The following is a 14,966-nucleotide window of genomic DNA, read 5'->3' as shown; positions in this document are numbered from 1 at the left end:
GGGAGCTCTCACGGCGTTTGTACGTGCTGAGGGGATCGCAGCGTTGGCCTGGGCTCCAGCCCTGCCAGCGGGCAAACCGCTGCTGGGTCTGGATGTTGAGGATCCAACCCCACAGCCCTCGGCGTTCTGCCCGCAAAGCCCGCCTGCTCCATCGGCCCCATGCGCTTCCTTCTCTCTCGGGCTGACCCTGTTCTGTATCCCCGCTCCCGCCACTTCTCCCCCTAAAACTAGAACTTCCCCTTTACCTCGCACGCTGCACCCACCACTCTGCATGCGCTGTGTGAAGGTGGGTACCAGTATGCCATCTCCTGGGGAAACCGAGGCACAGAGCTGCCTCCTTGAGTTACCTGATGCTGGCTTCCTACCCACTAGTCCTCATGACCTCCCTGTTTCAGAGATCTTAAGGCTAGAAGGGAGTGTTAGAAATCATCTCCTGCAACCTCTGGGACGCAGGTCACCACGATGGACTCCCTGGCGCGAGGGTCCGATCAGGATTTAAAGATCGCACCCACGTCCTTCGAGCTGCTGAGCCCACCTGCCCCATTACACATGTGTCTTACTTCCAGCCCCTAGAGCTCGTTACGCCTTCTACGGGCTCCATTAATGAGGCCTCGCCCATGTCCATACAGGACCAAGGCAGAAATACGGTTGCATTCTTCCTCTGCGCCTCCTTCTCCTCTTGGCTCCAGCTCTCACGGCTGCCTTGCTGGGAGTTCAGGGGCTTCTGGAACCAGAGAGGATCCTTCCATAAATAGACCTGCAGCCCTCGCCAAGCTGGCAGCAAGCCGCAGACTAGGGCAGGGGAAATTGAGCACCTAGCCCAAGCCCCTAGGGAAGGAGCTTTCCCCTCGGGTAGACCCGGGCAGCCTGGCCCAGCACAGGCTGGCGGGAGGGAGGAAGAAGTCATCTCTTTCTGGCAGACAGGAGCTGTGGTGGTAAGAGGCTCGCTGCAGCGTCTGCCAGTCCCCGCTACCTCCGGAGCACCCGAAGATCCTGCTCCCAATGCACCCCCCAACCCTTCTCCCCTAAGCCGGGGGTTCTGCCAGCCCAACCGGGCCCCCTGTGCTGTGCTAAGTGACAGGGAGACGGGGCAAGACCCCAGTCAGCACAAAGGAACTTTCCCCACGAGGCTCGTGGCCTGGGGCTGACTGGTGAGAGTCCCGGCCAGGCTAGGGGTGTGGGGGACTCGGCCCTGCCTGGCCAGGCCATGGCGGGAGCAGGACTGTGGTGACCCAGGCGGGGAAGGACCAAGCCCCAGCCCAGTTGGTCTGGAAGCTGGGCTGAAGTCATGGGGCAAATCCCCCTTTGGGGTAGAACTCCACTGACCCCTGGGCGGTAGGGCAGGGTGGGATTGGGCCGGGAGCGCTGTGCCCCGGCTGGTTCGGGACACTGATGGATCCGTGCCGGGAGCAGGCGTCCGGCCTGCAGCGCTGGGCCCGGCTGGGCTCTCCGGCCTGGGATGTGCCGGAGCCGGGAGGGGATAATCCCACTGGCCCTGGGGGGCCAGGAATCCCTGCGGCTCCCAAGCTGCTCTGTGTGGGGAAGCGCTAGCAGGTGCCAGGCACAAGGCGTCTGGGGCTGGGGGGGTGGGGGGGGCTGGATTCCCTGTTTGGAGCGTGAGTCACCCCAGTGGAATTCCCTACGGGCGCGGGCGGGGGGGGGGAGGGGGGCTGGCAGCCTGGCTCAGTCCGGGCAGCCGCAGGGAGCCGGGGGCACAGCGTGGCGGGGGGCATAGCCCTGGCTGAGGTGGGGCTGGGCGCCGAGGCGGAAAGTTCTGCGGGTCAGCACCAGAGCGGAGCATGGGGAGACCCCCACCCTTCCACCTGCAGTGAGCTGATCTCCCCCGAGCGACCCTACAGCGACAAACCGGCCCCCCGTGACCCTACGGCGACAAACCGGCGCCCCGGCCCCCGCGGCCCTACGGCAACAAACCGGCCCCCCGTGACCCTACGGCAACAAACCGGCCCCCCGCAACCCTACGGCGACAAACCGGCGCCCCGGCCCCCAGCGGCCCTACGGCAACAAACCGGCCCCCCGCGATCCTACGGCGACAAAGCGGCGCCCCGGCCCCCCGCGGCCCTACGGCAACAAACCGGCCCCCCGCGACCCTACGGCGACAAACCAGCACCCCCTGTGACCCTACGACAACAAGCCCGTGCCCCCGGTGACCCTGCAATAATGAAACAGCGCCGGAGGCCTGGAGAAGCAAATCTGGGACAAACAAAGGGTCTAAGTGAGGGGCTTCCACCACAGCCTGCTGGGACTGGCTCTGCCCCACTGAGTGCTCATTGGGGTCACTGCAGGCTGGGGGCTCTGCTGGGCCTCTCGGGGGCTGGCATCGCAGTGTCCAGTTCCAAATCGCCTGCCTGTTTCTGAGCCCCCCAGCTGAGCTCACTGCCCCATGCTGGGCAGCACAAGAGCCTTCTCCAATGCAGCCCCTGGCACTGCCGTGCCCACCCCGCTCTGCCCCAATGCCACCCCACTGCATTTCATCTCCTCTGCAGCCCCCCGCCCCCACCAGGGCTTGGCCCTGCAACTTCCCCCTCACTGGGTTAATGGCCCGGCTGAGTCACTGATTCGCCACCCTAAGCACAGCCCTGGGGGGTGTCAGGTGCAAATCCTGCCTCCTTCCCCACCCTGGGCTCCCTTCTCCATCCCCAAACACCCCGTCCCTCCCTCCATCCGTCCCTCCCCAATCTGTGTGTGTCTGTACATCCCCAAACACCCCCCACGCTCCCCATGCCCATTCTCTCTGGCTGACCCATTTAGCTGCAGAGAGAAGCTGGGGGGGAGGGCGAGGGGGGGCAGAAATATCTGTCATTGGACCCACGTCCCTTGGGGCAAGAGACCCGCTTTATTTTGCGCTCGCTGAGCCCTTCGCCAGGGCCAGGAAAGGCCCTCGAGAGGAGGGCCCAGCGTGCGACGCGCGAGGAGTTAACACGCCTTGCCAGCGCCCGTCCCAGAGGAAGCGGGTAGTCGATGCGCTGCGGTCCCTGTGCAGGACCAGCTGTGCCGCCGGGCGTGTGCCGGGACGCCGGGAGAGCCCTTCTGGGCCCCGGAGCCGGGCATCGGGCGAGCTCAAATTCGGCCCTGTGCTCCCGTCTCTGTCCCCCGTCCCAGCTCTCTGGCATCTGCCTGTCCCCTTCGCCCCAGTCTGTCTGCCTGCAGTTCCTGGGCTACCCCCCATCCCTGGGGGGGTGCAGGTCTCTATTTCAGGGCTCCGCTTCGTGTCCGTGGGTCCGTGTGTTGAGTAGTGCTTGAGTGGGGCTGCCCCGACAAGTGGCTGGCTGCCGGCCGTCGCCCCGTGGGCCTTCCAGCCGGCTCCAGCGCGTCTCCGCGAAGTGCCTGGCAGGCTGCTCCCATCCCAGCTGTGCGGGTGCCAGCCTGACACTCAATCTGCTGGGGCTGGGGAGCGAGCGGCAGGCCCAGAATAGCAGTGCTGGCGCGGGGACTGGCATGGAGCAGCTCACGGCCCCGGCTGCGCGGCAGGTAGGGGAGGAAACCAGGGGGCGGCCGGGGTGCCCTGTTTGGAGTGGCCAGGGAGGGGCCTTAGAGAGGGGATTGCCTTGGGCCCCTCCTGCAGCCATGCCAGCCCCCGGAGCAAGCCTGGGGGACTTCCTGTCCCAGACTGCACCCACTAACTTCCTGCTTCCTTTCAGCCTTGCAAGACTAGCTTTCACCTCCACCCCCGAGACCCCTTCCTGCCCCTGCAGCCACCCCCTGGCTTATCCCCACCCCGCCCCCTCCTCCTTCCCACCTCCCTTCCCTACCTGTCACCCCCAGCTGCTGCCCACTGCCCCCTGCCGGCCCTGCCCTGCGGCGGTGCCCAGCCCGGCTCCCTGGGGCGGGTGCTCCAGGCTGCCAGCTGCGATTCCCGTCTCGGCTGAGTTTACTCCGCCCTTGGCACTGGTTTGGAACAAAAGCGCAGCCAGCGGGAACGTGACACCCACATGTGTTTCCCCTGGCGATGCTTTGCCCTCCTGGGGCGTGCCAGGCTGCTCTGTTATTATAGGGTTGCCTCGCAGCGACAGGCTGGGCCCGCTGGGTTTTGGTTGTAGGGCTGATTGTGAGCACTGGGTTTGGGTTTCCTAGGGCAGCCCGGCAGGGCTTTCCTGTCATCGGGTCGGTGCTGAGAGTGAGGTGTGCTTGCTGGTTTGTTATTGTAGGGTTGCTTGCTGGTAGGAGCAGGGTTGGATACAGTTAAAAGAAAAGGAGTACTTGTGGCACCTGCCCCACCGTGCGCTTCCCCAGCGAGTCCGCCCAGGTGGGGTCCTGGGGAAGCCAGAGGGTCCTGCCCCCAACTCCGCAGTCAGATGTGACTCTCAGCCAGCCAGTAAAACAGAAGGTTTATTAGCTGACAGGAACATGGTCTAACACAGAGCTTGTAGGTGCAGAGAACAGGACCCCTCAGCTGGGTCCATTTTGGGGGGCAGTGAGCCAGACAACCCCGTCTGCACTTCACTCCTCATCCCCAGCCAGCCCCAAACTGAAACTCTCTCCAGCCCCCCCTCCTCTGGGCTTTGTCCCTTTCCCGGGCCAGGAGGGCACCTGATTCCTTTGTTCTCCAACCCTTTAGCTCTCACCTTGCAGGGGGGAAGGGCCCAGGCCATCAGGTGCCAGGAAACAGGGTGTCGCCATTTATGTACCTGGCCCTTTGCTCTGCAACAATTACACCCTTATCCCACCCCCTAGAGACTTAAGAAATGCCTAGGGGAAACTGAGGCACTCCTACAGTATTCAGAGGAAGCATTAAGAACAGTCCCACTTCGTCACAGGGTATCTCTAGGGGGTTGTCCATGGGGGGGTTCTCTGTGGCATGTGTCTGGGGGGATATCTCTAGCGGGGGTGTCTGTGATTGCCCCCCCATCACTCAGTTTCTAGAGTCTGGGGAGTGTGACGCTGAACCTGCCCCAGGGCTGTTCACACCTGCCCTGGGGCACCCACCCCCCTGTTGCCTCCAGTGTCTCTGCAGCGGCTCTCCGGGGCCAGGCCCCCTGGGCTCAGCATAAGGCGACTGGGTCTTTGGGGCTGGACGTGGCCCCTCAGGCAGTGCCAGGGGCCAGGCACCCATCGCTCCCAATGGGGGACCTCTTGTGGGTGGCTCGGCCCCGCTGGGAACCTCTGGTTCAGCCACTGCGCTGCTCAGACCCCAAGAGCCCACCGGTTCCCATTCCCCACTGCCCCCCCCATCAACAAACTCCACTGCCCTGCCCCCGGTCACCCCCATCCCAGCCCCATGGCTCCCTCTCTGCCCCAGACCTTAATCACTGGAACCTCGCCCCCTCCCAGCTTCCTACCCCTCCCTCCTGTCAATCCCACATACCCCCATGGCCCGCCCCGTTGCGACCCCTCACCCCCTCCCGGCTTCTCACCCCTCCCTCCGGCCCACCCCACATACCCCCGTGGCCCGCCCCGCTGCGACCCCTCGCCCTCTCCCGGCTTCTCACCCCTCCCTCCGGCCCACCCCACATACCCACGTGGCCCACCCTGTTGCGACCCCTCACCCTCTCCCAGCTTCTTACCCCTTCCTCCGGCCCATCCCATATACCCCCATGGCCCACCCCGCTGCGAACCCTCGCCCGCTCCCGGCTTCTCACCCCTTCCTCCGGCCCACCCCACATACCCCCATGGCCCGCCCCGCTGCGACCCCTCGCCCCCTCCCGGCTTCTCACCCCTTCCTCCGGCCCACCCCATATACCCCCAAGGCCCGCCCCGCTGCGACCCCTCGCCCCCTTCCTGGCTGTCCCCTGCTGCCTCTCAGCTCCTCTTCCCAAGCCCCCTCCGGCCCCCCCATCTCCCCCGCTGCCCCTGCCCCCAGCCCCCTCCGTCCACAGAGCCAGTGCAAGGGCAGCATGTCCTCCGCTTGCCCGCTGACATAGGACCCCAGGGCCCAGCGCCCGGCGAGCGTGTGACCAAACTGCCCGGCCTACGTCCTGTCAGCCCCAAGGGGCAGGGAGTGGGTCCTCTCCCGCTCAGCCCATGGGCAGCCTGGTCCAGGCTGGAGACCCCAGCCTGGCACCCCCACCCTTCCAGACAGGCAGCTCCCGGTGGGTGGCGGATCGTGTGGGTAGTTCGGCCTCAGATGCCTCGAGCAGGGGGCTCAGACACTTGCCCAGGGGGTGGGGGGTCATGCCCACGTCTCGGGCACGCAGGCTTGGAGCCACGGCACGGGGCCTGCTTTGGGGAGGGACCGGGGGATGGGGCCCTGCTGCCCCGTGGTGCTGCTGCTCCTCTGGGGTTGGCACATGCCATGCTCCGATGCCCCGGTGATGGGCAGGGGAGGCTGACAGAGCAGGTCTGCGCTGGCAGGGCCCGTGGGCGCTTGGCTCCTGGAGACACATGGGCTGGCTCTTGTTCCTGCCCCTGTCCCCACCAATTTCTCTCTCACCCCCCAGGTACGGCCGCCGGCCACACATCTCCACTCAGAGGAAGCAGGTGGGTAGGGGGGCCGGTGGCGGGGTGGGGCGGGGGGCACTGCCCGGCTGAGCAGCTTCGCTCATCTGTGCAGCAAATGCATCGCTCCTCAGCTCCTTAAGCTCTGCTGATGCTCCTCACTCCCGACCTGCAGCCCCCTTGCTATCCCAGCCCTGGGGTCTCCCCACACCCCAGTACTGCTCTGCTGATGCCCCTCACTCCCGACCCGCAGCCCCTCCCCTCAGTACTGGTTCGCCCTTCTGCTTAGACGGCTCCTTAAAGGCACCAGAGCGGCTGCACCCGCTCAGCCTGACAATGCCCCCAGCCCAGGTGTGTCTCCCGCCAGTTCCCGATGCCCACGAGGACGGCGTGACCCTCTCCTCACCCCGTCCCTTGCTGACTCAGCTGGAGGGTCAGTGTCCACCCTGATCCCAAATACCTCCCTGGGTTGTCGCAGTCGCAAACAAGGCTGAGACCCACCGGAAACTGCTCCGGCCGCGCCCAGAACTCGGGGCTGGGGGCCCTGGCACGCGCAGCCGGCCGTCTGTGGGCGTTTGGGACAGGGATGGCCGGGGCAAAGCGGGTCGCCAGCTGCTCGAAGGGGGAGGCGCTCATCCCGCAGCAGAAAGTGCCGCGGGGGCCCCCTGGTGCCAGGCCTGCCCATCATCCTGCCCCAGGCTTGTGGGGATGGAGTCCCAGCGTGTGACTTTGCCCCGCTAGCTTCCTGCCTAGATCCAGATACCAGGGCAGCAGGTGCTGACGCCGGGGTGATGGGCTCCAGCGATGGCTCCGGTACCAAGGACGCAGGCTCCGATGCCGGGGTGATGGGCTCCAGCATGAGCGCCGAGGCCGGGCAGGCCGGCTGCAACCCTGGCACCGGTGCCAAGGCCGAAGGCTCGGACACCAGGAGCCTCCCTTTGCACGCCGAACTCCCGGCGCTCTGCCCAGAAGCCCTGTTCCAGGGCCCCGAGGCCGAGCCCTACATGCGGTTCCTGAGGAGTCACCACTGCTATGCCGCAGTCCCCACCAGCTCCAAGCTGCTGGTGTTCGACACCACGCTGCAGGTGAGAGCCGAGGGGCTGGGCCATGGGCTGCCCTGGGCGCTGGAGGCTGGGGGGGGCGGCACAGCTGGGCCGGTCCCTCCCTCCATCTCGAGCAGTCCTATAGCCCCGTGAGGCAGGGTGGTGGGCGAATGGGGGCTGCCCTGTCGTCGTCCCCCCTCCCCGGTGGTCTCACGGCCCCTCTGCTCGGCTTGCAGATGAAGAAGGCCTTTCTGGCGCTGGTGGCCAATGGGGTGCGGGCCGCCCCCCTCTGGGACAGCAAACAGCAGTGCTTTGTGGGTGAGTGCCGCGGGGGGCAGGGGGAGGGGGGTAGCGAGTCCGTGCCAGGCAGCCTCGGCTAGTCGCGATGGCACAGAATGGGGGGGCTGTGCCCTGTGCTGGGATGCCCAAGCCCTGCTGGTTCAACAGGGATCTCAGCGACACCCACGCCCACGATGGCCAGCGTGGCACCGATGCCCCCCGACACCCAGCATGGCACAGAACCCATCATACTCCAGGGCACTGTTGGCACCAGCCCGGGTTTACTCCTGGCCCAGGTCCCACACCCCTCTCTGCTTGGCCTTGTGCCCATGCAGCCAGCTGCTCTGCGGCTGCTGGCACGTGACCCGCAGGGCTTGTTCACCCCTTGTAGGCTGGCACGCAGGTGGCCCCCATTTCTGGCTCAGCGGAGGGGCCAAGCTGTGAATGGGCCCTGGGGTCCGGCTGCCTCTTACCTTGGGAGTGGGTGGGGGCGCCGCACCATGGGGCCCTGCGTGGGGAGCTGAGGGTGCCGCTGCCCAGCCGGTGTGTGCCCTGTGGGCAGATGGCTTTGCCCGACAGGGCTGTAAAGCCAGCTGCTGGGGAATGGCCGTGGTGCCCCCAGCCAGCTGCCCCCACTGACCTGCCCATCTCCCCCTGCAGGGATGCTGACCATCACGGATTTCATCAACATCCTGCACCGCTACTACCGGTCCCCGCTGGTGAGCTGGCCAGGCCTCTGCCCCATGGCTGGGGAGCCTCTGCCCCTCTGCGGGCGGCTCCCCCTCAAGATCAGACTCGCCCAGCAGGCAGGAAGGGGGCTCAGGAACCGCTTGTGGGGCAGGAAGATGGGCAGGCAGGATGTTACACTGCTGGGCACGTGCTGGGGTCCCCAGTGCCAGGGGGCTGTTGAGTTCCTGGTGGGGGGACCGGGGGGGAGCTGGGAGGGGACCCTGTTAGCTTTGGCTCAGTGTTAGTGCCAGAGGCAAAACGTGTTCCCTGGGCAGAGCTGGCCGGCTGGGGACACGTCCCTTCTGGTGCCAGCCACGGGAGGAGACAGGACGCCAGGCTAGATGGGCCCATGGACAGACCTGCTCTGGCAGACCCTGGGTACATCCGAGTGGGTGCCCTGCCTCTGGGATTTGCATCGCCAGCATGGCGTGTGACCCCGTTGAAATCCCCCTTGGGAGTCACGCAGTCAAACGCAGCCCCTGACCAGAGGCAGCTCCCAAGTAGCCCCCCATGGGTCCTGTGACTCCCCCAGGGCCCTCCCCACGGGTCCCCCTTTGCCACCTGGCCCGGGCATCCTGCCTCACCCCCCTTTCCCTGCCCTGCAGGTGCAGATCTATGAGCTGGAAGAGCATAAAATTGAGACCTGGAGAGGTAGGGAGAAGATGGTGGGGGGTAGGGAAGGTGTGTGGAGATGCAGGGCTCTGCGGGGTGTCTATAGCGTGGCAGGGTGGAGGGCGAAGTGGGGGGTACGTTGGGGCTGTGGGAGTTACAGATCCTTCCCATGCCTGATTCCTCTCTGGGCCCTGCTCCCCCCCGGGGACGGGGCTGCCCCGGGCACCGGGAGCTGCAGGTCAGACTCCCCGGCAGGTTGCCCCGGCTGCCCCTGCTCAGAGGACCTGCCCGCCCCAGCCTGCCCCACAGGCCTGAGCCATCTGGCTCCCGCATCCCACTGCCCTGGCACCCCAGCCATGCCCTGGCAGAGACTGTGCCCCCACAGGGACAGACTCCAGTCCCACTGCTCGCCCCCCCTGCCACCTCCACAGCCTTGGCTCCCCACTCACCTCCTCGGATCCCTGTTCGCCCCCCCAAGCCTCAACCCCCAGATCACCCCATCTATCTCTCTGCACCCTCGGCTCCCTGCTCACCCTCATCCACTCCCGGTTCACCCCCTCTGCCCCCACCCTCGGCCCCTCACTCACCCCCTTTGCCCCCTCAGCTCCCCTCTTCTCCCCACCACACCCTTGGCCCCCAGCTCACTCCCTCTGAGATGTCGGGGGGCTTTCCCTCCACCTTCCCGCTTCCCGGGGTCCTGTCACGCGGACAGCAAGTGGCAAAAGACCGGGTGTCTGAAGTGCAGACGATGTGATATTTGCTGGGGTTAGTGTCCAAGCCAGCATGTTCCAAAGCCCTTCACACCACTCGACAGAGTCTGTTCCCCAGTGTTCCCTGCCCGGCTCCGACGCCGGGGAGCCTTCACCCCGCGCCCCTCTGCCCGGCTCTGATGCCACGGAGCCTTTACCCCGCGCCCCCCTGCCTGGCTCCGACACCGCGGAGCCTTCACCCCGTGCCCCCCTGCCTGGCTCCGACACTGGGGAGCCTTCACCCCGCGCCCCCCTGCCTGGCTCCGATGCCATGGAGCCTTCACCCCGCGCCCCTCTGCCCAGCTCTGACGCCACGGAGCCTTCACCCCGCACCCCCCTGCCTGGCTCCGACACCGGGGAGCCTTCACCCCGCGCCCCCCTGCCTGGCTTCGACACCGGGGAGCCTTCACCCCATGCCCCTCTGCTCGGCTCCGACGCCGTGGAGCCTTCACCCCGCGCCCCCTGCCTGGCTCCGACGCCACAGAGCCTTCACCCCGTGCCCCCCTGCCCGGCTCTGACACCGGGGAACCTTCACCCCGCGCCCCCCTGCTTGGCTCCAATGCCGTGGAGCCTTCACCCCATGCCCCCCTGCCTGGCTCTGATGCCACAGAGCCTTACCTGTGTCCCTGTTCCCTATTCCCTATTCCCGTCCCCCCCCCTTAGCAAACATGATTCCAATTTTCCCTTCCACTTCCTGTTTGACCCCAGTTTATACGATAATATTCTCAGCTATACCGTAACCCAGTGGTTCTCAAACTTTTGTCCTGGTGACCCCTTTCACTGAGCAAGCCTCTGAGTGCGACCCCCTTATAAATTAAAAGCACTTTTTAATATATTTAACACTATTATAAATGCTGGAGGGAAGCGGGGTTTGGGGTGGAGGCTGACAGTTCGTGACCTCCCCATTTAATAACCTCACTACCCCCTCAAGGGTCCAGACCGCCAGTTTGAGAATCCCTGCCGTAACCAATCATTTTACTGAAATTTAACTAACCAACCCTAACACATTGTAGCATAATTCTCTAACGACTGGTGTCCCACCCCCCTCATTAACTTACCCCTAGCAACATTAATTATACAGCGGACAGAAACAATTAGAGACCCAGACAGATTGACAGCAGAAAAGTGGGGGCCGGGCCATAAAGATAAAACGTACAAGAATGAGGGGTTCACAGCCACAACTGGGGGAGGGATGGCTCAGTGGTTTGAGTATTGGCCTGCTAACCGCAGGCTGTGAGTTCAATCCTTGCGGGGGCCCTTTAGGGCTTGGTCCTGCTTTGAGCCAGGGGTTGCACTAGATACCTGCTGAGGTCCCTTCCAACCCTGATTGTCTATGATCCCATGGAGAAGGGATTTCGTGCCAGACAGGCTGCTATAGAACGACATTTTCTTTAAGCACCTTGATCTGGTGGTGATGGGCACTATCCGGACAGGATCGTCTCCCTGCCAGCCCGACGGCACCGTACTCCCATGGGGCTGGTCTGGGAGGTGAGGATGAGCCTAAGAACCAGGCCTCCAACTCTCCCAGCGAGAGAAGCCCAGACATGGGCGGACTGTGATTTTGATTCTTTCTTTTGTACTGCTGTAGGTAGCTAAGTGATAAAAATACATCTAAGTTGTTAAAAAATAGGCCTTTACAGGCAGGCCTGAGTGTCTATATCCTAACACTCCTCTGCACCCTCGGCCCCCTGCTCACTCCCTCTGCTCCCCCGCATCCCCGACCCCCCAGCTCACCCCCTCTGCTTCCTTTCCAGAGGTTTATCTGCAAGGCTCCCTGAAGCCCCTGGTCTCCATCTCCCCCAATGACAGGTAAATCCACCCCCAGCCACGGGGGAAGCATCGAGGGGGAAGGGCGCCTGTCTCTGGGCCGGCTGCCCCCACTGCAGCTCCACTGGCCACCTCAGATGGAGCCTGCCAGGGCCTGGGTGCCCATGGCAGCCCTTAGAGCCAGGCTGGTCGGGGTGGGAGCCCGGGTGGGGGGCTGGGGCAGGTCCTACACGGAGTCTGCCCCACAGGGGAAGGGGGAACCAAGGGTTGGGGATGTGGGGGGGCAGGGAGGAGAGCGGGGGGGGGCCATTGGCATATGAGGGGGTGAGGCCAAGAAACAACCCAGGCGTCCAGGTGTCCAGGCCACTGCACTAACCTTGGTCTGCCAGGGCTGAGCTGGGCAGCCGAGCTCGGGCGTGATGGGGGACAGGGTGGGGGGCTGGCAGGGGCAGGACCAGAACCCCCCAGTTGGCAGAACAGAGCACCGGGCTAGATCTGGGGTGGGACAAGAGGCTGGGGCGAGGGAGGCAAAGTGGGGGGGAGCAGCGGACCCCTGGAGCCCCCAGTCCCTGGTATTACTCCAGAGTGCCCTGAAGTTCCTGCCCAAGGCTCTCCAGCCCCCCCGCAATCACTGCCCCGGTCTCCCCCAGCCTCTTTAACGCCGTCTACCACCTGATCAAGAACAGGATCCACCGGCTGCCGGTGATTGAACCCGTGTCCGGCAACGTGCTGCACATCCTGACACACAAGCGCATCCTCAAATTCCTCCACATCTTTGTGAGTGGGGGGGAGGGGGGCATTGCTGAGCCAGCCCTACCCTCGGGGGGGAGTACGGGAGGGTGGCACCCCTGTGTGGGCAGCGACCTTGCTGTGCCCAGGGGCTGGGTGCAGGGGGTGGGGGTGAGGCCGGTCCGTGCAGGGTGCGGGGTGCGTACAGCAGGGTGTGTGGGGTGGGCGGTGGAGGGGATGGCTTGTGTTTGTGGGCTGGCCCAGGCCGGGACGGGAGGGGGGCGGGGGGGTTGCTGTGTGCAGGCAGACAGGGCCGTGTGTCGGTGTGTGCGCAGTGCGGGCGTCGAGAGGTGTTTGGGCAGGGGGTGTATGGAGGCGTACAGGCGGGGGGGAGGGGTGTATTCGTGCAGCGCGTGCAAACGGGCACTTGCTTGGGGCAATGTACCATGCCCGGGGGGATCTGCCTGGCCGTTGCCCTTGGCCTGACGCGAGGGAGCCCGGGACCAGCCGTGGGGGTTGGGGGGTGTCACCTCGTGCTGCCCCCCCAGGGCACTGCCCAGTGTGAGCTCAGACTGCAAACCCGAGCCCCGTCCCTGCCGGCCTAGCCGCCTCCGGCAGCAGAGGGCCCTCGGTGTGTGCCCGGGAGCTGCCCCCTGATCGCTGCCCTTCTCCCGCCGCAGGGGGCCATGCTGCCCAAGCCACGGTTCCTGCAGAGAACCATCCAGGAGCTGGGCGTGGGCACCTTCCGGGACGTGGCCATGGTGCTGGAGACAGCGCCTGTCTACATGGCCCTGGAGATCTTCGTCGACCGCCGGGTGTCGGCGCTGCCCGTCATAAACGAAGCCGGTACGGGCAGAGACACCAGGGCACGCCAGGCAGCCCGTCTCCCTGACCTCTCTGGTCCCAGTCCACCTCCAGGGTCCCCCCTCTGGACTCCCTCAGCTGCCCTCCTTGGGTCCCCCAACCCACAGCCATCCTGAGCATCCGCTGTCCTGTCTCCCCGTCCCACTGGGCCGGGCTCACCCCGCACCCCACTCTGTGCAGCCAGCACCGTCCTTGTCTTACCCCTGATCCACGGCTCGCTCCCGGAATCGCTGTTGAAACTAGGGCTCCTGGGATCCCCCTTTGCCACCCAGTGTCCCCACCATGCCTCGGCTGCCCATCTGAACCCACTGCCCCCCACCGCCCTGCTCTGCCCTGCCAGTAAACCCGGTGCTCTCTCTCTCTGTCTCTCTCGTTCCAGGGGAGGTCGTGGGCTTGTACTCCAGGTTTGATGTGATCGTGAGTATCCCCCCTGGGTCAGGATCGCTGGGCTCTGGGCAGCGGAGCACGTCCCCCCAGCAGGCCATTACCTCCACTCCCCTTCGCTCCTTCCACCCCTGAGTGCCGGGCAGGGATCCTTTCCCCGCCACCACAGTGCAGCCCCCTCTGGGGTGGAGCATGGCGGCTGTTTCACAGTGCAAGAGCTGAGGGGGGGAGTGAAGGTGAATTCCCCTAGCTCGGGCTGTGGGGTGGATTGTGGGGTGGCAGGGACAGTGGGGCTAACCCCCCATCTCAAACAAGGGGGCAGGCGTCTCTGGTGCCAGGCCTGGGCCCTGACCGTGGCCGTCTGTTCCCTGCCCCCAGCACCTGGCTGCCCAGAAGACCTACAACAACCTGGACATGAGCGTGGGGGAGGCGCTGAGGCAGCGAACGATCTGCTTGGAGGGGGTGCTCACCTGCCACCCCCACGAGACCATGGGTGACGTCATTGACCGCATCGCAAAGGAGCAGGTAGGGCTGGGGGGGCCCTGCCCCCCGCCTCAGATCCTGCTCCTGGCCTCCAGGGCTAGTGCTGGGCTGGGCTCCTGGACCCGGGTCCGCCTGTTCCCCCCGCTCAGCTTCATCTGTCCCTAGACTCGCTTCCCTCCCCCCAGACTCCAGCACTGCCCCCAGTCCCCTGGCAACTCTTTTGTGAGGCTCACCCCCTTTGTGCCCCCTGTCAGGGTTCCCTCCCCACTCTGAACTCTGGGGTACAGATGTGGGGACCCACATGAAAGACGCCCTAAGCTTATTTCTACCTACTTAGGTTAAAAACTTCCCCAAGGCACAAATCCTTTGTCCACCACTAAGTGATTTACACAAGACTCAGGGAAAGGACCACTTGGAATTCCTATTCCCCCCAAATATCCCCCCAAGCCCTACACCCCCTTCCTGGGAAGGCTTGAGAATAACATACCAACCAAATAGGTAAACCAGATTCTCACAAAACAGAACTTTATTATAAAGAAAAAAAGTAAAAGAAGCACCTCTGTAAAATCAGGATGGAAGGTAACTTTACAGGGTAATTAGATTCAAACCAGAGGATTCCCCTCTAGGCAAAACTTTAAAGTTACAAAAACAGGGATGACCCCCTCTGACCCAGCCCCCACTGACTGACCCTGATCCCCCCCTGTACCCACTCTGACCCAGCCCCCACTGACTGACCCCGATCCCCCCACGCTGCCCGTTCCCTGCCCAGCCCTGGCCCCGTGGGTGAGACTGACAGTGGGTCTGGCTCGTTCGGCAGGTCCATCGCCTGGTTCTGGTGGACGAGAAGAACTCGCCGCAGGGGATCGTCTCCCTCTCCGACATCCTGCAGGCCCTGGTGCTGACGCCCGCAGGTATCGATGCTCTTAACTCTTAA

General features: G+C 64.7%; 1 protein-coding gene across 1 annotated transcript; it reads left to right on the top strand.

The window, feature by feature from the left end:
• The first annotated feature begins 3,416 nt into the window (after nucleotides 1–3,416).
• Nucleotides 3,417–14,966, top strand: PRKAG3 (protein kinase AMP-activated non-catalytic subunit gamma 3). Its single transcript, XM_038421891.2, has 12 exons — nucleotides 3,417–3,489; nucleotides 6,396–6,435; nucleotides 7,135–7,478; nucleotides 7,673–7,754; nucleotides 8,376–8,434; nucleotides 9,050–9,095; nucleotides 11,560–11,614; nucleotides 12,223–12,349; nucleotides 12,982–13,147; nucleotides 13,545–13,582; nucleotides 13,928–14,074; nucleotides 14,850–14,966. Exons 1-12 carry the CDS (start codon nucleotides 3,457–3,459, stop codon nucleotides 14,964–14,966), a joined length of 1,254 nt encoding a protein of 417 aa, XP_038277819.2. The 5' UTR covers nucleotides 3,417–3,456.

This window comes from Dermochelys coriacea, chromosome 11 (assembly GCF_009764565.3).
Source record: "Dermochelys coriacea isolate rDerCor1 chromosome 11, rDerCor1.pri.v4, whole genome shotgun sequence".
NCBI lineage: Eukaryota > Metazoa > Chordata > Testudines > Dermochelyidae > Dermochelys > Dermochelys coriacea.
The sequence above is the reverse complement of the archived record's forward strand: the minus strand, read 5'-3'. Positions and strand labels throughout refer to the sequence as shown.